The 24521-nt window shown below is 38.5% G+C and overlaps 1 protein-coding gene across 1 annotated transcript in view; it reads left to right on the forward strand.

Annotated features, from left to right (window-relative positions):
* Positions 1–20311, forward strand: part of KLHL5 (kelch like family member 5) — a 40827-nt gene extending 20516 nt beyond the window's left edge. Inside the window, 8 exon segments of the mRNA XM_086611671.1 lie at positions 4429–4462; positions 4465–4640; positions 8803–8989; positions 9883–10107; positions 10418–10583; positions 14664–14876; positions 17960–18131; positions 20236–20311. Of these exon segments, the coding sequence (XP_086467797.1) occupies positions 4429–4462; positions 4465–4640; positions 8803–8989; positions 9883–10107; positions 10418–10583; positions 14664–14876; positions 17960–18131; positions 20236–20292 (1230 nt within the window). The 3' untranslated portion in view covers positions 20293–20311.
* The last annotated feature ends 4210 nt before the right edge of the window (positions 20312–24521 follow it).

The raw sequence follows: 24521 nt of genomic DNA on the forward strand, positions 1-24521 counted from the left end.
TAAGGGAAGCTGAGGAAAGCTAGCCTGTGTTATTTCCGAACTTGAACTATCCGTGGTGAGTAGTGAGGTGTTCTAGTTAAGTGTCAGTAGCTTCTTCAGTAGCCAGATTTTAACTTTCTTAATTACAAAAATAGAAAGACATTCTGAACATTATACATGATAGTGCTGAGTCACTCCCTGTGTAGATAGCTTTGTAATTGTTGCTAAGCTTTCCACACTTAAAGCAGAGTGAAAGGTCATGTTAATTTTTATCAGAAGTCTTCAGAACTACATGAGCAGTGATCAAATGTTAAAAGATTCAGATAAAGTTAATTTTGGAGTTTCCATGATTTCTGAGGGCAGCCAATTCTGTTTATAAGAAGGAAAAACTTGGAGAGACTAGAGAAACGGATTGAGGCCAAGCATAGAAGCTAGGAGTTTTGCAGAAGAATAGACATGGGACACTTAAATTGACTTTCTGTTGTAAGGCAGGAGTTAGGTAACAAAAAAATCACTGCAATATGGAGTTTATGATTTGGGGGGAGGAAGCAAAGAGGTATAATTTGTCTTTTTTCTTGCAACAGCCAGGACAGTTTGTTCTTTTGGTAGGGGGCAGCATGAAAAGGGGAGAAATTTCAGTATTTTTTGGTTCACAAAGAGCCAAGACCCAAAGTTTGTGTTAGTGCCTAAACCAAGGATTTTATATTCTTGCACCCGAAATTGCAGTCCAAAATATCCTGCCTCAGTAATTATCTGACTTCGAATAGTACTCATTCACTTCTTTTCACCTGTGAAAACCCAACATATTTCTCTCTTTCGAACTCCCTCAATTCTGCCTAGCACAATAGATCAGTACTGCCTGGGCAAGGACTAAATAGGTTTCTGCCCTAACACTGCCCAGCTTGTTTGGAACCCAGAAACCATGCAGAGAAGAGTCAAGCTACAATAGTTGTACTTTAAACAAACCCTGGGCACGCCTGAAAGCATTAGGTTGGTTTATCACTTAACACAGCAGTTCAAGCTGACTGAAAGTAAAGTAGCTGCTATCTGACATATGTCCTGATTATTAATAGTTTACCAGGAGGTCAGCTAGCTCAGTCCTTGGTGAACTCATACCTCAGTTGACCAGCTGACTGAAGCAGCCATTAGACAAAATTACATCCCGTTTGTTCATTCAGATCTTGTTAAGTCAAGCACCTCTTGCTTTTTTTTTTTTTTTCAGGCTTTAACAGAGCCCTGTGATTAGAGCTGCCTGTTGGGCCACCTCAGGGTACTGTCCTTCTCCACCTGCAGATGTGGGGATGCTCCCTGAGGTTCTGACCCTTCTGACACAGTGTAGAGGGAGCCAAACCATCTCACTGGGTCCCGCTGTGGGGATTAAGTACCTCTCAGAAATAAGTATCATGACCTCTTATCTTTTATGTGCTCCTAATAATTTTGTACTCTGTACCAAGACAGACCTGAGGTTGAGAATACCGTATTACTCACTCTGCGTTGCTGAAGGGTGAATTTAAGGTTACAATGTGAACGAGCAATGCACAGCATTGAGCATGGGGACTGCGTGTCCCTGCTTTAGCTGATACATAAACCTCAGCTATTCATTCAATGAAGTTTCAAGCATTTTGAGGATCTAATTTTGGGGGTGGGAAACTCTTTTATTACTTTCAGGACCAGAAAGCAAGGGACTGAAACTACAGACCGTTTGTTCTCTGAAATATCCTGTCTTCCACAGAGAGTTCCATAAGAAGAAGGAAAGAAAAGGCTAATGAGGAGTTTAAGAATGCTAGGAGATACACTGGCTCCTCCTTTTTGTCTTCAGAATCTCTGTCTGTAGAGGAAGAGGAATTGTCAGATTCAGATCATAAAAAAACCAGATGTAGGCCAAAGAGTGGCTGTATTCCCAGTGGAATGCTTTGATACTCTGCTCAAAGGAGTCTCTGCTTTAAAATAGAGTGGAGCAAGAGGAAGTTGAATTCTGTTCCCATCAGAAAGCAGTTGTCTGCAAGCAACAAGAAGGAAATCAGGCTTTTTACACACAACAGCTGTTGAAGTGATTCAATCCAGTTGGAAAAAGCTTTCCAAAGAAGATCCTTGACTGACTTATGCAAGATCAGCTTGTCGTGCCTTCAGAGACAAAGGAAACTTTCCATGCAGGTGCTTTCCCCTTCCTCTTCTTGTGATCTGGATAGACAATATGGAAAGTTTAAGGTAGTAAGTGTTGGCTTTTCTCTGTCAGTGCTCACTGCCAGTTTATTCAGCAAAACTAAAAGCACAGCTCCTGCTTGCATTACTTTCTAGGACAGAGAATCAACGAAAAAAACAGCAGTGGAAAAAAATGAACTCAGTGGAATGTGAATTTCTGTGAACTGCATGTTAAAACTCTGGAAATAACTTTGATTGTTTTTCAGCTTCAATTTTACTCCTAAGCATTCAATATCAGAGTAAAATAAATAACAGTGCATGTGTAGTGCTACTGAATATTGGTACAATCCTTCACTGTTTTCAATTCCTATGTTTGCTCATTTTCTTAACTTTTGTTTTGTAATACAGAGAGTTAAACTGACTAAAGAGGAAAAGACGGTTCTATCTCCCTTCTAATCTATCACAGTTTTCGCTTGGAAGCATTACTTTTGTGTAGCCAATTGGATCTCTCTAGTAGGAAAGCTTTCCAGATATTAAATGTAAATTTTCCTTTCCAAATTCTACCTAGGACTACAGTTATGTGCACAGATAACACTTTCAATTCTTTTCCTAATTTCAACTCCTTAGTTACCTATGGAGTCACTTTGATCTTTCCCTTTAGACATCTTGTTGCCATCTTACCTATGTGTGGCTTTCATGTAAGGTTGACTGGTTTACTCCTTATTAGTTTTTTCCTCTTTGCCTCAACATTCTTTAATGAGTCAATATTTTTGGAGGAGTACTGAGGTATAGCTTTGAAATTATTAGACTAAGCGATGAAAAGGAAGAAGTGTTACTTTTTCACTTTGTTGTCATGATGTCTTTTGCATTTGCAATGCCCAACTACTGTATGTTATTGTTGCTGTTTTGTATTCTGAATTCATACCTGTTTTTGCAGTGCAGGTCCTGCTTCTGCTCCCAAGTTTCTCCTTGTTTTTTTTGACCTAAAATCCTATTTTTTTTCTCAACATGTATGTGCTTCTAATCCAGAGTTTTTTCATTAGCGTGCAATTCTTTTTCTAAATGGTTAAGCAAGATACTAAGTAAGGCCGACTTTTATCGTAGGCCCAGTTAGACTTCCCTGTCTGTGGATCTAATGCAGTTTATTCTCCAGGTGTTCTGGAGGTGCGTGTGATGGGAAGCAAAACCAACATCCTGTTGGCTAGCTATCCAGCAATCATCAGTGCGTTCACTGCATTGATTGTAATACTGTTTTATTGTCATGAAGTTACTCTGTTTGGAGTACGAGGTTAACTGGGTTTTGAGCTACCAAAATATGAGAACATGTTGTGATGCGTAGACTGCTTTTACTTTCTTTTCCTTTGCTGCCTTTTAACGGTGTATGGGGAAAAGGATAGACATGATCTCACCCTTTCTGTTACATTCACGTTTCTCACTGTGAGTTCATAGTGCGTGTTGTGTTTCTACTACTTTTCTGCTATTTCTGCCTAAGTTAATCAGAATCTTTACAGAATATTCTGCAAGTCCTAATATTATGAAGTAACAGGATATCAGTATCGGAAATGTTACATATTGTGACTTTCCTAATTTGAAATAAGGATTTGTTGCTGGAAACAACAGGATGAAAGTTAGAAAATTGAATCCTATCAAAGTAAATATTGTTAATAAAGCAAGGTGTGTACAATATTGTGGATTCTTGTGTGTTTTACTCCCCAGTCAATCAGATCAGCTGTATAAAAACCTACAAAATAGTAAAATAAACTTAAAATAATCTATTTAAAATCAACAATAAAATTGTTACTGTTGTTTATTTCCTCTAAAACTTAATGCCATAGTTTAATCTGGCAGTAATGAAAACAGTTACAGATGTGTCCAGTAGCTGTAGCATGTTGTGCTCTTTGCTTGACAAAGCATCTTCCATTGTATTCTACATTGTCAACAGGAACAAACTGCACCTTTTTTTTTTTAAAAAAAACAGTGTTCAGAAAGTATTTCTTCAGTGCCAAGGTAGTAACCTCCCACAACCCATTGCTCATATCTGTCCTTATACTTCCTCCCTAGTTGTTTCAGCACATCTATCTATGGGACTGAATAATAGAGTTGGGAAAATGATCAGGAATCAAAATAACTCAGTACATTTTATTTTACTTTTTTTTTTTTTCCCTCCCAGGTCAGTTCTCCAGTGGTATTTACTGGTACAACTAAGAGATGGTGTGAAGGGAGGAAAAGAGGGGAAGATACAGTAGAAGTTCCATAAAATGTCTTCAAAGTGTGATGTCACCTGTATTAAAATAATTTTCTTTTCAGGAAAACTTCATGGAAGTAATTAGAAACCAGGAATTCTATTATTGCCAGCCTCTGAAATTGCAAAGCTTTTAGCAAGTGATGACATGAATATTCCTAATGAAGAAACTATACTGAATGCACTACTTACGTGGGTTCGACATGATTTGGAACAGAGAAGGAAAGATCTCAGTAAACTCCTGGCTTACATCAGACTGCCTCTGCTTGCTCCACAAGTAATAGTTCAATTCTTCTCTAGTTTATACCATGGTTACAGTGGGCATAATGTCTACATCATCGATATATTGATAGTGACAAATCATAAAAGCTTCAGGATTTTTAATGATTTAGATTTAGAGCTGCATATGAGGCTTACCATGTTGTATAGGCATGATAGTTTGTGTCTGTTTGTGAACTGCAGCATATTCTGATCTTGTCCTGAGATAAGTCAGGACATAGGAAGGGGTGGAGCTGCTAGGAAAAAATCACTTCTGTTGCCTAGAAAAATGCTTATCAAGGATATGTTTGTCACTAGAAGGTGTGTCCTTAAATTTCTACTTTACAAACTTGCACAGTTTATTTGGATCATTAAATTTCCTTCTTATAATTATAGCTGTCCTTGAGATTTAGGAAATAAAATTTGAATATTTTTTTTGGAGTGATTTTTCTTCTATTAACTCTTGATAAACCATCTTTGGGTACTTCTTGTTCTTCCCAATTAATACTTTTTCTCCTTCTTGGACATTTCCATTAGATATAAGAAAGAAATTTTTTACATTGAGGGTGGTGAGGCACTTGAACAGGTTGCCCAGAGAAGCTGTGGATGCCCCATCCCTGGAGTGTTCAAGGCCAGGTTGGATGAGGCTTTGGGCAACCTGATCTAGTGGAAGGTGTCCCTGCACAAGGCAGGGGTGTTGGAACTAAATGATCTTTGAGGTCCCTTCCACCCAAACCATTCTATGATTCACACACAATGTTGAGGAAGACTTGAGATCAGTTTGTTTAAATAGTTGTGAATTACAATTTTCCTAGTCCTGTAAAATGACTACTCTTGATAGTGTCATGCGTAGCATTGTGTTCATTATCTAATAGCATGCATGTAAACTAGGTTTGATTTTTTTTTAATTTTTTTTTCTTTCTTCTCTTGTGCTAGCCTTCCTTGCTGGACCTTCATCAGTAATATTTAGCGCTTACTATACAGTCAAGGGATTTTGCTTTACAATTTTCAGTTTGTTACTGAGAATTATCTCTATTAAATGAAGAAAACAGGATTTTTATGGAACCTCAATAATAAGAAGAATTCATTAACACAACAAAAACTGAGTTTGATTAATTCATAGTGATAAATCACATACACAACATTCTGTGTATTACCTCTAACCTGGTATCCTCTTGCTGGATAGTAAGATTAACTAGCAAGGATTTTAGTGTTAATATTTCCATATCGATGATCATATATGCAATGGCGGGATTTTCTCAGTTGTGGCTTTGACTTTGTAATTCACTTTTTCTAGAAACATAATACAGTGTAAGCCAGTTGACCTGGAGGATATCATTCTTTTCTTGAGCATTTAAGTAATTGATAACTAAGTAACCACTGCTGTATTTCTTTTACTTAATTGACTGTAATTGAAACATCTTTAGAAACTGAAAGTACAGAATTTATCCCAGAAATATGTACTGTACTGCAATCAAATTATGTCCACTTATCAACTGATTAGGAAAATAGCAGAATGAAACACAAAAGCAATGTCCTATTTCACTTATTGTTTATCTTTAATTTTTCATGTCTTCTCCACATATATACTTATATTTCTAATACAATATTTTTCTGTTGCCTTTTTATTTATTACTTTATTTAACAAATTAAAGTGTTAAAGCTATTATTTTAATATGGCAACATTAATGCATTGTGTGAATTGGTTTGAAGTGCCCAAAACAGCCTTAATGTTTTCAGAATCATGTTTTGCTTCATGATCACATGCCATTAGGCAATCTGACAGCAGATACAACATAATGAAAAGGTTTCCAATTTTACGGTTGAAGGGTTGAAGCTATTTGAAAGAAATGAAATTAGAAAATTGAACAGCTTGCTGAAATCAATAATGTTGCAAGCAGAGATGCAACGAATATTAGATTCATACACTTTAAAAAAAATCTTTGGGAAATACTGTGAAACTGTAGCACTGGAAGCAAAAAATTGTAATGAATTGTCAGTTTTGTTTGTTGTGTTTTTATGCATCTCTTTATACATAGCATTCTGTCATCTTTTTGGTTAATGCAAGCAGTGTCCTAAATATTTTACTAAGTCTCTTTTTGCTCTTACAAGGGCTAAAGTTTATTATTTGTCAGCTTCTTAATCTGTAAGATGGCAAGTATTCCATCTCTGATAAATTAATGAAAAAGATGATTATGCAATTTCTGAGTTACAAGATGGTTAAGCTTCATTTTAGACAGAAATTCTTAGTACTTAAGTATCTGCACTACCTTTCTTTTCATCAGATTTCCAAGGACTATAATTTCACGCTAACACATCGTTTGTAACTGCTCAGTTACAAGTGCTTTTAGTGCAAAGAGCTATGTAAATAATAAAAAATTTGCTTTCATTTAAGTAAGCCCACTCAAAGTTCTTTGAGTGAAGAATATTTTCAGAAAGTTCTAATACAGTAGGTTTAGTTTCAAGAGCATGCAGGTTTTTTGGGTACCAAAACAATCTTAGATTGCATTTCTTCCTAACTGAGATGAAGTTGCTTTCAGAGATTGAGACTCTGTGCTATGAGAAAACCTCTTTATAGGTTGAGGGGGTTAAAAACTGGCGAAAATGTGAGTTGCATCTTATTACTCACATATGCACACGTGGTGTTGCTTTAAATATTAAATGCTGCTGTCTTTCAGAAAAAGATATTGGAGATCTGAATTGGTCGCATTGTGTATAAGCCTTAATTTTCATGCATGCAACTATGACAATGTCCAATTTAGGAGAGTAGTAATTCATTGATTATTTTTTTATCCAACTGTGTGCAATTTTTCTAGCATTGCATGCTGGCAGTTGAAAGACGGCTTTTAGTGTAGTATTTTATAATCACAAAGTGTCCCTGTGAAGTGATACAAGTGGTAACTGGTGCCTTGGGTCAAAAGAAGAAACAATGGGAAGTACTGAAAATAAAGAATGAAAATGAAGTTTGCTCTGTTAATTTACATGAGAACATTTTAATTTGCTATTTTAAGTAGTATTTTAAGTATTTAAGTGCATGTTAATTATGTTTTCTGTCATAGTTTCTGTTGATTTACCTGATGCAGAGATGATCAGGCTTAGCAGTCTGTATTTCCATGGATGTCATATTGCTACTTTCCAGTCCTAAGGCAGCTTTAAGCCAGCGATATGCACACCATATTATGCACAACTATTTCATAACTAGTGCCTTCAGTACTCCTGATCACTAATTTCCCAGCAATTTTGTACCTGTTATCAGTTGGCTGTCAACAGCTCAACAATGACATCTTATTCTGGTTTGTGAACATGTATTTCTAATATTCACAAAGTGTTGGATTTTGTGATGGCAGTTCAGAGGCATTTGCCTTTTTCCTCATTATTCTGACAACTGTCCAGGTCCCAGTGGGACACTTCACTTGCTTTTTTTTCTCTGTTACTCAGGCCATGTCTTGCAGCTCAGAAAATGCCAGTTGTTTAGACTTCTAATAATTACAGTTGAGACACTCAACCTACTGATATATTTTTCCTACAGTCTGACAAACATGGAGTGCAAAAGACTCCAGAATCTTTAACCTTAATAACTTTTATTAGTAGTCTTTATTTAACTTGAATTTTATTTAAGTCAGATTTAAAATTTAACACTTACGGAATTCGCTTGCATCCTTGATCTTAAGATTTTTTTAACAAAGGCTTGTATTAATTGATATACTGTGATCTGGGTCACTGTCAGGGTGAGGAACAGAATATATATTAAAATACTCAGCCTGTGCCTGAAGCGGCTTTTACAGATCTCTGGATTGCGTAGATTTAGGAGTAAGAGCATGAGGTTAAATTGATTTTATGTATCCAGAGCCTCATTCCATTTCCTTGAACATACCTGTAGTGGCACTGGAACAGTAGGAGATTTTGTTTTCTTCCTTTGGACCATAAAGCTTAAATCATCCGTTAAGATCACATGGCCTGCCTTTTTTTTGGTACTTAATGGCTTAGCTTAAAATGGGAATGTTTTATTTATTACAAGTTTATGTTACCCTAGCCTTTTTTATATGACCATTTTGAAAAGACATAGATTTTTATATCAGCGAGTGGAGGTCTTTGGATAAAATGTTTTCTTGTAATCTTGTTTTTATTCTTCATGAGGTTTATAGCAATACAGCTTGTTTCCTTTTCTTTCTTTTTCACAGTTTCTGGCAGATATGGAAAATAATGCACTCTTTAGGGATGACATTGAATGTCAAAAACTCATTATGGAAGCAATGAAGTACCATCTGTTGCCAGAGAGACGACCTATGTTGCAAAGTCCTCGCACCAAACCTAGAAAATCTACAGTGGGCGTGTTGTTTGCAGTTGGAGGAATGGATGCAACAAAAGGTATTGGCTTATATAATGATTAGTTGATGAGCTGTTTTAGTTCTTTTAAACGAATGTTTGATAGGTGTTTTTACAACATGATAATTCTAAATTCAAAGATTCTGCAGTATAGAACATGGAACATCTTAAATGTGCACTGTTTATTACGTTAAAAAAAAGCAATGTAGCTTTGATTAATACTGTAAACATTCTGGAAGTTAGAGTTGTACTGATTGAAATTATCAAGGGAGTTTCTGATTTCTGAGTAGCGAAATGTTGGATTGAGTGAAAACTAAGCTTTATTTACTTGAGTGGGAAGTAATTTGGAAAAGGAAGAAAATGACAGAAAAGTCATAAAGGTTACCTCCACATGCATTAAAAAAAAAAAAAGCTTTTGACTAATTATTAAATGGTTCTGTCAGAGCTACTTGGATTTTTTTTTTATGGAAACTTTCATACTGTTTAATGGTAGTTAGAAGGAATCTGGTGAGTTAAAAAGTTGCGGCAGAGGAAGTGGGGTTTTTTCACTTGTTATTTTAAAGTTAGAACTGTTAGTACTTCGTGTCACATACTTTCAGATTTTTTTTCTGATATTACAAAACAGTTTATTTCATAATATAATTGCGTTTCACAAGGGTTATTTTATACTCTTAACGTATATTTCTAAAGGCTCAATTCTGCAAAGCAGTTAGAAATCCTGATTTTGTCTTGGAAAGCACTGAGAAAGCCCTCCTTTATAATGGTGCAGTTAATTTCTGAGGAAGTCAAAAAAGACTATTTGTATACGTAGGACTGAGAACATGCTGCAGGATGTCATGCTGTCTTGTGGGATCAGCACACTGCTGAACTAAAAACTACCCTAATAATTCAGACTTTTTTTTTTCTCCTGTAACTTGCATGTTGTTGTCGTTCAGGAGCTACAAGCATTGAAAAGTATGAACTTCGTACCAACATGTGGACTCCTGTTGCAAACATGAATGGACGAAGATTACAGTTTGGAGTTGCAGTATTAGATGATAAATTGTATGTTGTTGGTGGCAGAGATGGACTGAAAACATTGAATACTGTGGAGTGCTACAACCCTAGAACAAAAACTTGGAGTGTAATGCCACCTATGTCCACTCATCGTCATGGTCTTGGTATGTAGAGTTCTGTGAGGGCTGAATGCATATTTTTAAAAGGTTATCTATATATTTTTAAAAGGTTATCTATTTTAGGATTGGTCAAGAAACATTCAGAAATTAGGTTTAGGGGATGGAAACTTAGTTTTAATGGCAACTGCTTATTGAACATCTTTCTTCTTCAGATTATATTCAGCATTGGCTACTAAAAGGAAATTTCTTTTTATTTGTTTTTAAATATTTTGGTGCATGCTGGACTGTCACTAGGAAAATGTGATCTTTTTTACCCTTAGCCAGAAGTGATTGTTTTTCATATCTGTCTTTTTAGGAGTAGCTGTATTGGAAGGTCCCATGTATGCTGTAGGAGGACATGATGGCTGGAGCTACCTGAACACAGTAGAAAGATGGGATCCACAGGCTCGTCAGTGGAACTTTGTAGCTAGTATGTCAACTCCAAGGAGCACTGTTGGTGTAGCAATATTAATGGAAAGTATGTGAAGGCAACTTCTGTTTTCTCTCTCATTATTTTATTGTATTCTTTCTCATTATTTTATTCTATTCTTTCTCATTATTTTAATGTAATTTGAGGACCATCCTAAATGACTATTATATTGTGGCTCTTGATAGATACCTCTTGATAGCATTAAGGACCAAGTTTCTTAATTCATAGAAAAGATACTATATTGGGTCAAGCAAACTTCCTGACAGAATCACAGTGCCCCTCAGTGTTGCTTCTGAGATACCATCTTTACGGGCAAATAAGTAGTTACCATCTCCTTAATCAGGAAGGGAGCAAATGGTTGTTCTCTTTCACTGAGACTCCAGTGATTTCCTCACACTGTGATAGCTTGAACAATCAGCTTCCAAAATTACTGTAAAGTTGTGGAGCAGCACTCATGTAATATTGCATTTACATAATCAGTAAGCTCTGCCAGAATTAATCTAATCTGGAGTGGCATCTGAAATTTCTACAGCTGTTTTTCAGTGAAAATATTCCTAATTCCTAATACAAAGTGTATTCAGACAACTAAGTCATTTTATGTTGCAATCACAGGAAATGGCTGGAAGTGACCTCAGGAGTTCCCTAATCTGTTCTGCTACCCCAAAGCTGAATCAATCCTATCTAAAACAGCCAGAGTGACCTTGTTCTTAACCTCCAGTGGTAGTTTCCATAACTTCCCTGAGCAATCTGCCTAACTGTTAATACATCTCTGAAGTTCTCCTCGTGTCGAGTCTTAAACACCTTTTGCTGATTTATATTATTATTGTTTGTACTATCCAAAGTGAACATGGAAATGCATCTTTTCTTTCCTATTTGCAAGAGCCTTTTGCGTTTAAAGGCACATGTTCATTCGGTATTCTATCACCAGGACTGAGTAATTTTAGCTCCTTCAGTCTTATTTCTAGGCCGTGATTCCTAGACTTCGAGCAATTTTCTTTGTTTTCCTTTGGACTAAGTGTAATTTTTCTACAGCATCCCAAAATGCACGTGGTACTTGAATCAAGCTATTATGAAAATAAACATCTGTTGGAATCACAGAATCATCAAATAATTTGGATTGGAAGAGACCTCTGGAGTGATCCAATCCAAATTGGTTTGGATGTAGTTTCAAAGCTAACTGAGGTAGCTCAGGTCATATCTGAGTTTTGAGTATCTCTGAGGATGGAGATTCAACAGCCTCTCTAGGCAACCTGTTCCAGTGTTTGACCACTGTCGTACTGTACATTTTTCTTCTAATATCCTGTTGAAATTTCCCATGTTTCAACTTGACTTTTCTTCTTCCTCCTTTCACCTCTGAGAATGATCTATCTTCTATATAACCTCCCGTTAGGTGGCTGAAGACAGCAGTGAGATGCCTCCTTAGCTGTCTCAAGAATTCTAAAGACTGCACAAAGGCAACTCTCAGCCTCTCATGTATCATGTGTTCTAGCTCCCTCATCACCTTAGTGATGATCAGCTGGACTTGCTCCAGCATGGCAAGGTCTTTCCGGTACTGAGAGCCCAAAGCTGGACACAGTATCCAGAAGCAGTCTTGTATGTACTGAATAAAGGCGATCAGTTGTCATTACTTCAAGGGCATACTACTGACTTGTCTGCCAGGACTTCCAAGTCTATTTTTGTGAAGCTGTTTCCTCTCCTGTCAGCTTCCTGCTTGTATTATTGCAAGGGAATATGCCATCCCAGGTACAGGACTTTGCATTTGCCTTTGCTGAACTTCATGAGACTACAGTCAGCCCATTTTTCCAGCCTGTCTAGGTATCTCTGAATAGTAACCAAGCTCTCCAGCGTATCAGCAACTCCCCTTAATTTGATATAATCAGTAAACTTGCTAAAGCTGATTTCCGTTACATCTTTCAGGTAATTACTGAAGACATTGAGCAGTACCAGCCACAGTGTCAGCCTGGGAGGAACAGCACTAGTAACCAGCTGCCAGCTGGACTTCATACTGCTGACACAGCCCTTAAAAGCCAGCAGTCCTTCCAGTTTTCCATCAGCCTTGTAGTGGGCTTATCCAAATCATAGTTGCCAGGTTGGCTACAGGAATACCTTAAGTAGACAAAGCTAACCTGATTTGCTGAGTAGTATTGTGGTTGTGGCAGAATATTTACACTCTCTTGACCACAAATTTTCACTTCCTGCTTATGTACTATCTGATGCATCTCCCTTGAGCTGTTTGAGTACCGTAAGGTAGCAAAAATCTTTTCGCGTATTTTCTTTCTTTCTTTCTTTTTTTTTTTTTTAAGATTAGTTTCCCGCTAAATTAGTACAGCTGAAATGCACCTACAAAGGGTCCTGTGAGATCTGGAACAAGTCCAGGAATGAGTGGAAATGCTCACTGGGTGCAGGAAGGAGGGAAGAACAGCAACCCAACAACCAGCAAGCAGAGTGCCTTGGGCTGCCTCGGAACTGCAGTCTCAGATGCCTAAGTTAGATCTGAAGCTTCCTGTGTATTCAGCAGAGGGTCCCAGATGTGGTGAAAAGCACCAGAATTAGAGCCTCACATTTCTCTGTCATTATAGAACGTTGCTTAGGCTCTTAATGTAGGCAGCAACACTAGATGCCTATAGCAAAAAGCTTAAAAGTGCATGCAAATTTATTGCATTTCAGCTGAGGGAGCAGCTCAGCTACCTTCTGCCCTTTCTAGTAATATCTATCTGTAACTTGATATATTTCAGATGATTTGCTCAAAACCTTCATATAGAGAGGTTAATATCTCTTTCTTCATGTCCTAAATGTGAAATCACTGCATAAGTGATCAAAATTCTGCCAAGTTTTGGCGGGGGTAAGGTGAGGAACTTCATTTAAATGCTATGTTGCATAAAGGATTGATTTTAGTCATAAACTTTTTTTGAACTGCAATAGGATTTTTCAGTATCTTGCAGTACATTCCTTTCCTTAAACAAGTAGTGTTATTAAACATAGGAAATTCCATGGAAATGTATTTTTTTAAAGGATATTAAAATGATACCATATTTACAATATGTTTGTATTTAAGTTTGTCGGTCAGTATATTTAAAAACCAAACAGTGTTTCCCAAACCGAGGATATCTTGAACAGTGCTTCACAGTAACCGTTGTAAATTGTTCACAGTATCGTCGTGTACGGTATCTAATGTTTATTTGATTATTTAATCATACTATAATGTGCCTTAGGCTGTGAAAGGATTTCATTAATGATATTTCAGGTGATCTCTCAAACTGGACTTTATTCCTGATGCACTGCTTTCTTTTTAGAATGGCTTCTGAGTTCCTACCTTTCCAATAATAGTGCTAGGCATTTCTGATTCTAAGCATAGATTGCTGATAAACTCTGTGCATAAACTGTTTATCAAGTTTGATTATTTAATTACTTTTAAAGATTTATCAGTGATGGAGTGCTCCTAAAACCAATCTTTTCCTTCTAGCCTTTCCAAAAAGTTGAAATCTCATGTTAATACCAAATGCTAGAAACCTTTTTGTTAGAATTGAGCCAACTAGGCCACCTAGTGGGTGTGAGGCACTTAACGTTGCTGTCATTCATAAACTGAAGCCCAGGTCCAGAAAAATACTTGAATGCCTAAGATGAGGCAGGGCAGAATTGTTGCATGCACAGGTCCAGTTCTGAATTTGTCCCTCTGACCCTGCTAGAAATAGGTCTTTGTCTGTCAAGTCACATAAGTAATTTTGAAAATGTTAGCTATGTGCATAGTTTGGAATATAAATGCTGTGTTAGAGTCATAGAATCATAGAATGGTTTTGGTTGGAAGGGACTTTAAAGATCATCTAGTTCCAACCCCCTTGCCATGGGCAGGGATACCTTCAACTACATCAGGTTGCTGAAAGCTTCATCCAACCTGGCCTTCATATAATCAATTTTCTGTAAATTATTGTTACTATGCATTGATCATGAGAATAGGAAAAGATTGGAGCGAAAGCTTATCTGAGTTTTTGCAGCAGAACATTCTATTGAAAGTTGAAAGTCTCATTCTAAACTCTCCTTTTTAACAAACCTGAAAGTCCTTCATACATCACTGGAAACTTTGTCTTGTTCAGACAATATTCGTTTACTTATTTTATTTTTTTTTACTTTGTAGGCTTTATGCAGTTGGTGGTCGAGATGGAAGTTCTTGTCTTAAGTCAGTAGAATGTTTTGATCCTCATACAAACAAATGGACCCTCTGTGCTCAGATGTCAAAAAGAAGAGGTGGTGTAGGTGTAACCACCTGGAATGGGTTCTTGTATGCAATAGGTGGTCACGATGCCCCAGCATCAAACTTAACATCCAGGCTGTCAGACTGCGTAGAAAGGTAATATCCTGATGAAGGCATATCCTGTTAGTAATTCTAAAAGTGCTAGTCTGTAGCATGATTTATGGAAAGAGCTGTAAGTAGAAACCCAATAAAATAGCTGTGTTATTTTTAGCATCACCAGGGAAACATGTATAAAAACATACTGTGAGTTATGATTCAAAATGTTGCCAAGAGAGATGATTTAAAGCGAATTCTCTTTAATGCACTTCATCTAGAAAATGATTTTTTTCTAACAATCTCATTGAATGAATTGTGATTAATTAGTGATAACAACTTGGAATTGAATGCTTTTTAAAACGGAACAGAACTTCTTTCACAAGAGGACTCTGCATCAGTTCATACTATAACTGTTAAAGGAATTAACAGTCAGAGTTTGTGGATCCTTAAATATCCTATTCTTTCTTGTATCCCCTGATGACACTGGGAAACTGGCATGTAATTCAGTCATTCCAAAGTCGGTATGTCTTTACATAAAGTTATTAATGAATGACTGTATTACAAATTACAGAAGCACGTGTGATCCATAAAACAATTAAAAATGACAGTAAATACCTCATAATGTACTTCATTAAGTCTTGGCTGGCATTTCAAGTATTTATTAAATAGGCTTTAATTCTCTTCGTTGCCCCCCACCCCAATTGTATAACTTCTCTTCTTTGCTGTTATCTCCCGACACTCACAGTGATTCTTCATCATCCTTCTCCTTTTACTAAAAATCTTTATGCTGGGAGATCTGATTCACTGTCTACTGAAAAAAAAAAAAAACAACAACCAAACAACCAACCAACAAAACCCAAACGCACAAAAGAACCCCAAATCAAACAAAAAAAAACTCCACAAAACTGAGCTGTAATTTTCAAACTTTCAGTCTCCTAATAGACCCCAAAATACAAAGTATGGTCCATACCACTTAATATATGGAAGTTGCACTAAAAAGACCCCAGAAAGGTTTGCAGATAGGAAGCTACATCTTAGCAAATACAAAATTTTTAGAGGAATACAGATAATTAGAAGCCCAAGAGAAAGCAATAGGTCCATCTCTTTTTCTGCATCAATATTCTTTGAAACATAGTTACAGAATACATGACTTCAATAAATGGGAATCGTTTTGTAACGCATTTTGTCCTTGCTCTTTAAGTGAGATGAAACTGAAATTCATGGAAATAATTCCTCTGAAAAGTTACCAGTTTCATAAAACCACACTAAGTTTCTGCGTATTTGTTTACTACTATATTCTGCAATAAAAGTTGCTTTTCTCAGATAAATACATTGGTTTAGAAATTAATTATAAAATAAATTGAAAAGTAAATTCTCTGTGTAGCTTACTAATCACCCTCTTTCGCTACATTTTACTTCTGTTAGCAGGATGTGCTTCAGGCAGTATTATCATGTTATGATTATGTTTGTATGCATTTCTGTAGTACTTTGTCTAGAGAACTACAGGTAAAATTCTTAGAGCTCATTATGTTCATGCTGTTTGTGAAAAAAAAATTAAGGCTAGTATCTCCCAAGCTTGCTTTTAGCAAGTGTGATCTCAGGATGGTCTCTTAGCCAAATAAATATTTTCTTTGTATAGTTCTTTAGAGCCCTTCAGAGCTCTGTGGTTATATCAGTTCTGCTGGAAGCATCTGTAATCTTAACATTGTCTCGTTCAGTCAGGTTAAAATATGTTCCTTGACATAAGAGTAGCATAAACTCTCCGATGTAGTTCTCTGTTTGACTTGTAAAGAACGTTGATATTATTCTAGAATCACATTTAATGTTTTTCATTAAAGCATCTGTCTTTTACTGTGCTGATGCTTCTGATTATATGGAGTTATGATTAAAGAAGTGCTGTAAATTGCCTTAAGGATTTTGTGTTTCCTCCAGGATTTCCTCAAACATTTTTGGGGGTTTTGTTTTGTTTTTAAATGGTAATCTTTCATGGCAAGTAACTCTGTTTAGTACCACACTCAGCTTTAACAGCCTGTGCTTTGACATGTGGTAATCACTTAGAGCGAGCACTTGCTCGATCTACTACAGTTTAGCAGCAGAACTGTTTCTGGAGTGGTATTGTATATCTGTTTAGATATACAATAAGAACTGTAGTATGAACAGCTGTATGTATATGTATGTATCACTCTATATGGAAAGCAGCATGAAGTACATACCTGGTACTGACTGTTACCGGATGACTAAAGAAACATTTTCAAAGAGAGTATCTGGCGGAAAAAGTCCTTTGAAATTAACACCCTGTCCTGGTTTAGCCCGGCCAGCAACTAAGGGCCAGACAACAGCTTGCTCCCCCTCCTCCGCCCCCAGGGGATGAGGAAGAGGCTCATGAGTTCAGATAAGAAAAACGTAATAATATAATATTAAAAGTGATAGTGATAATAATAACACATGACTATATATATGTATGTATAATTAGAATAATATATGCCAACAAGTGATGCACAGTGTAATTGCTCACCACCGGATGACCAACACCTATCATATTCTTGTAAAGGATTCTGAAACAGAGAAGTCCCGACATCGCAATCTCAGACAAGCGAGAGGCCCGAAGAGAGAATGAGTGAGAGATAGCAAAGAGTCAGACAACCAACCCTCTGAAGAGAGTTCCTGGAAGAACAAAAGCCCTTCTTTTCAGTCAACCTTATCTATATACTGGGCATGACATTGCATGATATGGAATACTTCATTGACCAATTTAGCCCTCAGTCCTAAGTCTAAGTTCAAATCATAAGGAGAGTTGTGGACCCTTTGTCCCAGCCATGCTCCCCCTAACCTGTTGTGCTCCTGCACACTCGCAAAAACACGGCAAGCTGGAAAGTCCTTGAGGTCTCAGTGCCAGCTATAAACATCAGTGCACTGTCAATGTTCTTCTCATAACGAATCACAGACTAAAACCAAAACACAGAGCTCTTCTAGCTGCTAAAGAGAAAAAACTAACTCTGTCCCAGTCAAAACCAGAACACATCCAGATCTGTGCTGTCCTAATAATACCTGTTTTCTAATACCTTGATAGCATAAAATCCAGTACGTTTTTTTCTATTGAATTTTGGCAACAGTTTTAGAGCATAACACAAATTATCTTTTAGGTATGATCCAAAAACAGATATGTGGACTGCTGTGGCCTCTATGAGCATTAGCAGAGATGCAGTGGGAGTATGTCTTCTGGGTGACAAGTTGTATGCTGTTGGAGGATATGATGGTCAAACATACCTTAATACAGTGGAGTCTTACGATCCCCAGACAAATGAGTGGACACAGGTATAGTTTCTGATCGGACTATACACTGCTATTTATCTTGTTTTTATTTCAAGTATGCCTCTCTTTACAAGGAGAATTCAAATACTCCTTCTCTAAGAAGCACTTTCTTGCTAGTCTGTTGCCTCCTTTTTTTTTTCCTTTGACTACCACCTCAAGATGATTTATCTTGAACAGACAGTGGTTAACTTCTAACAAACTGCCCTTCTTTCTTTGGCAATAGTATAGCTATTTTCCTTTGACAATTTCAACTACCGTTAATAAAATGTGTTGACATTCCCCAAACTGTCATAAAGGGTTCTGTTTATATGACTTCCTATTCTGAAGATAAATTATGGATGTAGATTAGTTTTAGCTCTAGTGTGTCTCTCAGCAAGTTTATCAATTTCTTCAAGGTTTTGGTCATCTTTTCATAGATGATCCCTTCCTGATGTGAATGCTATGCACAGTGTGTGCAACTTTCAGGAATCCTTTTCCCATTTCTTTTCACATATCTAAAAAAAAAAAAAAAGAAAATCTTCAATTAATGATCAGAAACCATCACTGTCAATTCAAAGCTTGGTTACTTTTACTTTTTTTATAGCTCCAGGAATGTGCCTTTCTGTGGCAAGAGCACACACAAGGACGTCCTGAGCAGGCTGTCCTTTGGTGTCTACTGCCATTTGAGATACCCTAAAGCATCTACAGAAGGCTGGCAGACACAGCACAGAATCTGTGGGATAGCAAGGCCCTTCTGTAGTCCAGTTGTAGGCCACGATGAATGTCCAAGGTCATCTAGAATAGCATTAGTATTTAGGCAGCTGAATTCTGACCTCCTGAATATGCTTTCCCGGTAACAGCCCCAAATTGCTAATTCAAAGAGAACTGAACTGTTCTCTATCAAAATCTTTGTAATGCAGAAAACTGAGCTGTTCATTTCCCCCCACTTTATACTGCTGCAAGATCTTAAACATAAGTCATCTAGGAGGCTTATCAGAGCTTGGGGCCTTGAGTGGCAGTACTGGTAAGGATAACCCATAGTGCTACTTGGCCTGCTAAAGGAAAAAAAAAGTGTACCAGAGGAGAGAAACAGTGCTTCTCACCACTGCATCTGAATGAATCTTGCATGTTGTCTAGGTGGTGACCATCTGCATCTACCTTTGTATCCTTAGCCTTGACCCTCTATATCTCACTGAATCCCGTGATCCCAGTATATAGGACAGTTCTGAACCCTTCCTAGAGGGATTTGGAAGCGTCTGTGTACCTCCCTCCTCTCTTACGTCAGCAGTCTGCCACCACTTCATCCACACACAACTCAAAAGAGGGTAGTGAAATTTTCTCAACTGAAGGTTGTCAGAGTTACAGACAGCTCAGGATAAGCCTGTTGTTTCCAGGAAAAAAAGAAATAGGGGAGTCAGCATAAACACCCTTTTTTGTCTTCAGGATAATCTCTGTAGCACGTAGCGTGCTCTTCACACGCACTGCAATACTATGAAGTTTTAAAAGGGGAAGCTAAGGTGAGTGTTAGAAACTACTTTCCCCTTTCAAGTCCAACAGAATCTCAGCAGAAAAGAGTCTTGCCTTGCCAGAAGTTTAAACTTCTGTTTAAAAAAAAAGAACAGAGGCTTTTATTTTTGATAAAATCTCTTAACAGGATTTTATCAAATATTCAAGTAAAAAGGCGAAGTTGCCCCTGACATGTTTGGCATTTTCTGCTTGAGAGAAAAATGCATTATTTTGCCAACCATTACTCAGTCATCAGACTGTTGAGCTCAGGTGTCCAGTTTGTACCATAACAAAGGATTCTTTTTCCTGTAATACCAAGTAATTGACATTATCAGTAAGAATGGTTTCATATTCTTGGTGTTTGCTATTGCTTTCAAAGTGCTTCACTCTATCATATAAAATATCTTCACATTTTCTGTGGGTTTTTATCCAAGTTTTGGACCAATTTGGTATTTTTTTAAGTTATGCTTACAGTGTGTGGGTGATATTGCCACTCTGCTGCAGCTGAATAACTATTACTACAAGCATAAACTAAACACTTAGTTCTAGGAAATAACAATACTTAAAGCCGACTGCATTTATCTCATGGATGGTGTTTTTTTGTGATTTTTTTTGCTTACAGGTTGCACCGTTGTGCTTAGGAAGAGCTGGAGCATGTGTTGTGACTGTAAAACTGTGAATTATTTTCTCTATGAAGGTGACATTCTCCTCTATAGACTCAGAGGATTTCTTTATTCTTCAAGCAAACTACCAGTGCACCAATAAACATGAGGTGCAGGATATCTACCACGGCAAAGTGTTTGGTCTGAAGCCAACATGTACATGTTGTTCTTACAGACCAATATTAAGCACTTTTTAAAAAAATCATCTTTGTTACCCATAAGTTACAAGAATTCTATTTGCAAGAAAATCAGCTTCAACCAGCCAGTTGCCAGCAGAGGACTTCTGTTTTGGAAGTGCGAAGAAATGAGTGAACTCACTATAATAATCAAATGTTACAGATCCAGGGCCTTGATCCCTCAAACAGGCAGAGGAATGATGCTATAAATGGATATACTTCCTTGTGTCTATCCGTGGGTGAAAACAAATCATAGGATTGGACCCCATATATTTAATTTGCCTATAATAAACGTTTGGCTGTAGGTATCTGAGCTGTTACAATGCAGGCTGCCAAACCAATGCAAACAAAGGAAAATGGCAGGCGTAATGCCTGCCTTGGAAATGAAGTTGTGTATTTGGTGAATCTTTTGCACTTTTATCATCATTCCTAGTTTAGCAAGCGTTTTATTTAACCAAAGCCTTATTTTAATTATTGTCTAACTATGCTAACCGAAATCTGCTATTTAATAATTTCTGCCGCAGGTTTTTGACATACGGTGTACTTTTTGGATTTTCAAAGTTTTTACGTGAGATCATCATACCTTTTTCTCTGTTTTGATTCGTATATTTACTTTGCTGTTTTTAAGGAAAAATCTATAAGCATGAGGAGTTATTGGAAGAATTCTGAAGTGTGATTGAAAGTTAACCAATTGTTTAATATTTGCACTTTGGAATTTTTGAAGCATTCCATTACATCTAAAGACTAATTATGTTTTTTACATGAGGCTTTGCACTAATTTGAAAAGTATAATTTTGTAAGATGAAATGAAACAATTGTCTATCTTTCCAGTAACGTTACTTCAAAACGTAAAGGGCCCAATCCTGCAAGATGCTTAACTGCCACCATTTAAGCATGTTCAACATCTTGTAGGAGAGTTTTGTGTGCCTCGCAGGATTGTATCAAATTAGTTACCTTATTTATCTAATTTTTTTCAGATACTTTATAATTTGCGTTTCTTGAGCCCTGTACTGTTACACAGAATTGCTTTGAACGGTCTGAATGTTCTCTGAAAGTCTTTTTGTATTGCTTTTCTGTGCCTTGTTCCTTTTGTTTTCAAAGCAGTAGGTAATGTGTGTTTGTAAGGAAAATGGGAAGATGTGAGCTCATTGAATGTTTTTCGAAAGTTTGAAGAGCCCAATACCCAAAGTCTTTGTACATTTGTAATTTAAAATGTGTTAATGCTCTCGGTGAACTATTTATTGTTTAAAAAGAATGAAGCAGTGGAACTTTGTGCTGAAACCTGCCCTGTTTGCAACTGAATACAGCTGAACTTCAACGCAGTGTGTTGGGTCCGCGCCTTTTTTCCCCGGCTTACGGTCCCTTTCGTGTCCCTGTAGCTGCGGCTTCACAGGTCTCGTTAAGAAACGTCGTGTCGAACGTCTGGGTTGAGAAAAGCCATCTTTCCCGTTCGCTACTTGAGACACAAGCGCACCCGGCGGCACTCGCCTTCGCTGCGGACCGTGGCGGCGCGCAGCCGCCCTGCCCGTGTCCGGCCGCCGCCGGAGGGCGGGGCCTGCTGCGGCCCGGCGCCCCGAGCGCGCCCCGCCATTGGATGCGGGGCGAGGCCCCGCCCTCCCCCCGGCTTCGTCCGCCTTCGCCGTCTCCGGGGCGACAGCGACGCCGCGGGCGGGCGGGGCCCGGCGCGCGCGCTCGCCGGTGCGGGCGGAGAGGACGGGCACGGCGCATGCGCGGGGGGTGCTGCGTCGCGAGCGGGGGGCGCGATGAAGGTGGGTCCCTTCGGCCGCCGTAGGCGCGGGCGGGTGGCGGGGCGCCGCCGGCGAGCCTCGGCCCTGGGGCGCCGAGGGGGCCGGAGGCGGGCGGGCGAGCGAGCGAGCGAGTCCGTGGTTGACGCTCCGCGCTGCACGATCCGAGTCAGGGGCGTCGAGCCGGGCCCGCCAGGGGCGGGCGGTGCCCGTGGCCTGGGGAGGGGAGAGGGGCGCGACGGGAACCGCCCGCTCGTGTCGGCCCCCAGCAGGCGGGAGCCTGGCGCCGCGGATAGCGCTTCCTGAGGGAAACCGAGGCCGCTCCTGCCGCCCGCCCTGGCTCTGGCTGCCGGGAACGGGCCGCGGGAGGCTCAGACTCCGGCCGGGCTGTTTCTCCCCGCGACTGGCCTGACCCGCCGCGTCGCCCGAAGCCGCTCCCGGCGGACGGCGGCTCCTGCCTCCTCGGTACCGCCTGCCGCCGCCGTGTCACTGCGCCTTAATGCCGGCCCTGGCAGCGGAGCGGGGTGCGGGAAACCCGCCTCGGGCAACGATTAAACGATGGGGCCGAAAGGACGTTTACTGCTTAAGCCCCTTAGCGGCGTTTCGTTTATGTGTTACTGTACAGTGGGAGCGTGAAGAGCTGGAGCTTGCTGGATAATGGTTTTCTTTATCGTTGGTTTATTACAGATTTTATTAAATTTTTTTCAAAATCAAACATAAATTCAGATGTTCTTTGTACTTGTGGCATGCAGTGCTCATAACTTTACACTTTTTGTGAGTTAAAATGCAAATTCAATGTGAAGAATGCCTCAGTTTACATTCACCCAAAAGAAGGGATGGGGGACTTTTGGCAAAGACTTGAGTAAGCCTGCCAGGTGTTTGGTGGACACCAGATGTTGGTGTTTATCTGATGATGTGGGAGGGGAAAAAGTCATCATAGCCAGCTGTGAGAAAAAGTTGTGGGCTTTATCTTACACCCAAGTTATAGAAAAATCTCTGTGGGTAGTGTACAAGGAAAATGAATTTGAGAAACTTTCTTGATCGAAAGTCTGAGTATCTTTTTATGGTTGAGTAGCTTTGAGGCCTTTCTTTTAAGACCCAACGAGTTAGAGAGGACAAAATAGTTACATACCTCTAAAAGCATAGATGTTGAGCCTTCTGTGTTAGCCTACTTGCTAAGGATGCTTTCTGGTCCCAGACTTTTCCATGAGATTTAGAGAACTAAACATTGTGTGAAGGTGAGAATCTCTTGCAATTTTTTTTATCCCAGTAACTCTGTAAGAGAATAAAATAATAGTGGCAGGAGTCACAGTAGTTTTCAGTGCAGACACCCAGCACCAGAAACTTCAATTTGTCCAGTACAAACCAAAAGATTTTTCTGTGGAGTTTTAGTACTTAAGTGCATTAGGATCACCTAGAAGTTGAGTTTGAAGGTGAAGGTTTTTTCTTCCACAGTACTCACAGTTGCTAACCTGTTAGGAAGTTGTTTATTGTTCTGTGCTTATGATGTTAAGATATGTAATTTCCCACTTTTTTTTGTCTTCCAGCAAGTATTCAGTCTATCAGAAAAAGCTTGGTCTGGTTCCCCTGTGCAGTTTGCTTGGCAGAAAACTTTGGGAAATTTCCTTGCTGTAACAGGGTAAGATTACAAATATTTATTACATTTGTCCATAGAAATCACTGATGAAGAAAGGGAATTATTCTATATGTTAATCTCTTTTAGAGGTGATCGTGCTGTGAAAATTTTTGATCGTCATGGTCAGAAGAGAAACGAAATCAGCTTACCAGGGTATGTACTAAGATGGGTTTAAATTATTTTCTTTGTTGTTTTCTTTAAAAACTCTTCTCTTCTGGTGAGGTGCTTATACAATGTGAGAACTTTGTAGGAAGAGATACTATCTCTGGTGAACATACCTGGAAAAGAAGACAAACTGATCAGCATGTATGGAATCTGAGACAGTAAAAGCTGAACTCACAGTAAGATATTGAGGATAGTCAGAAAAATGTGTTATACTCAAGGCACTCCTTATTGGAAATAAACTCAATCTACTTCATTAAAATGTTAGAGAAAAAATCTGTCATATTAAGAAAGAGCATAATGAGTTTGTATGCAATATATCCGCGTCATGCTGATTGCAACTGCACTCTTGCTACTCTCAGTTTTCTAGTAATTTGTTATCATAGCCTTACTGAGGAAAGATATCCTTTTGATTTAGTACTTATGCTTGTGTTGCTGGCATAATGCATACATTGGCATTTTTAATTTAGATTGAGAGTGTACTTCTGAAGTGAATCTCTGTTTTTTCTGCTTATCGCACTTTGATT

Source organism: Tauraco erythrolophus, chromosome 5 (assembly GCF_009769465.1).
Source record: "Tauraco erythrolophus isolate bTauEry1 chromosome 5, bTauEry1.pri, whole genome shotgun sequence".
Classification (NCBI taxonomy): domain Eukaryota; kingdom Metazoa; phylum Chordata; class Aves; order Musophagiformes; family Musophagidae; genus Tauraco; species Tauraco erythrolophus.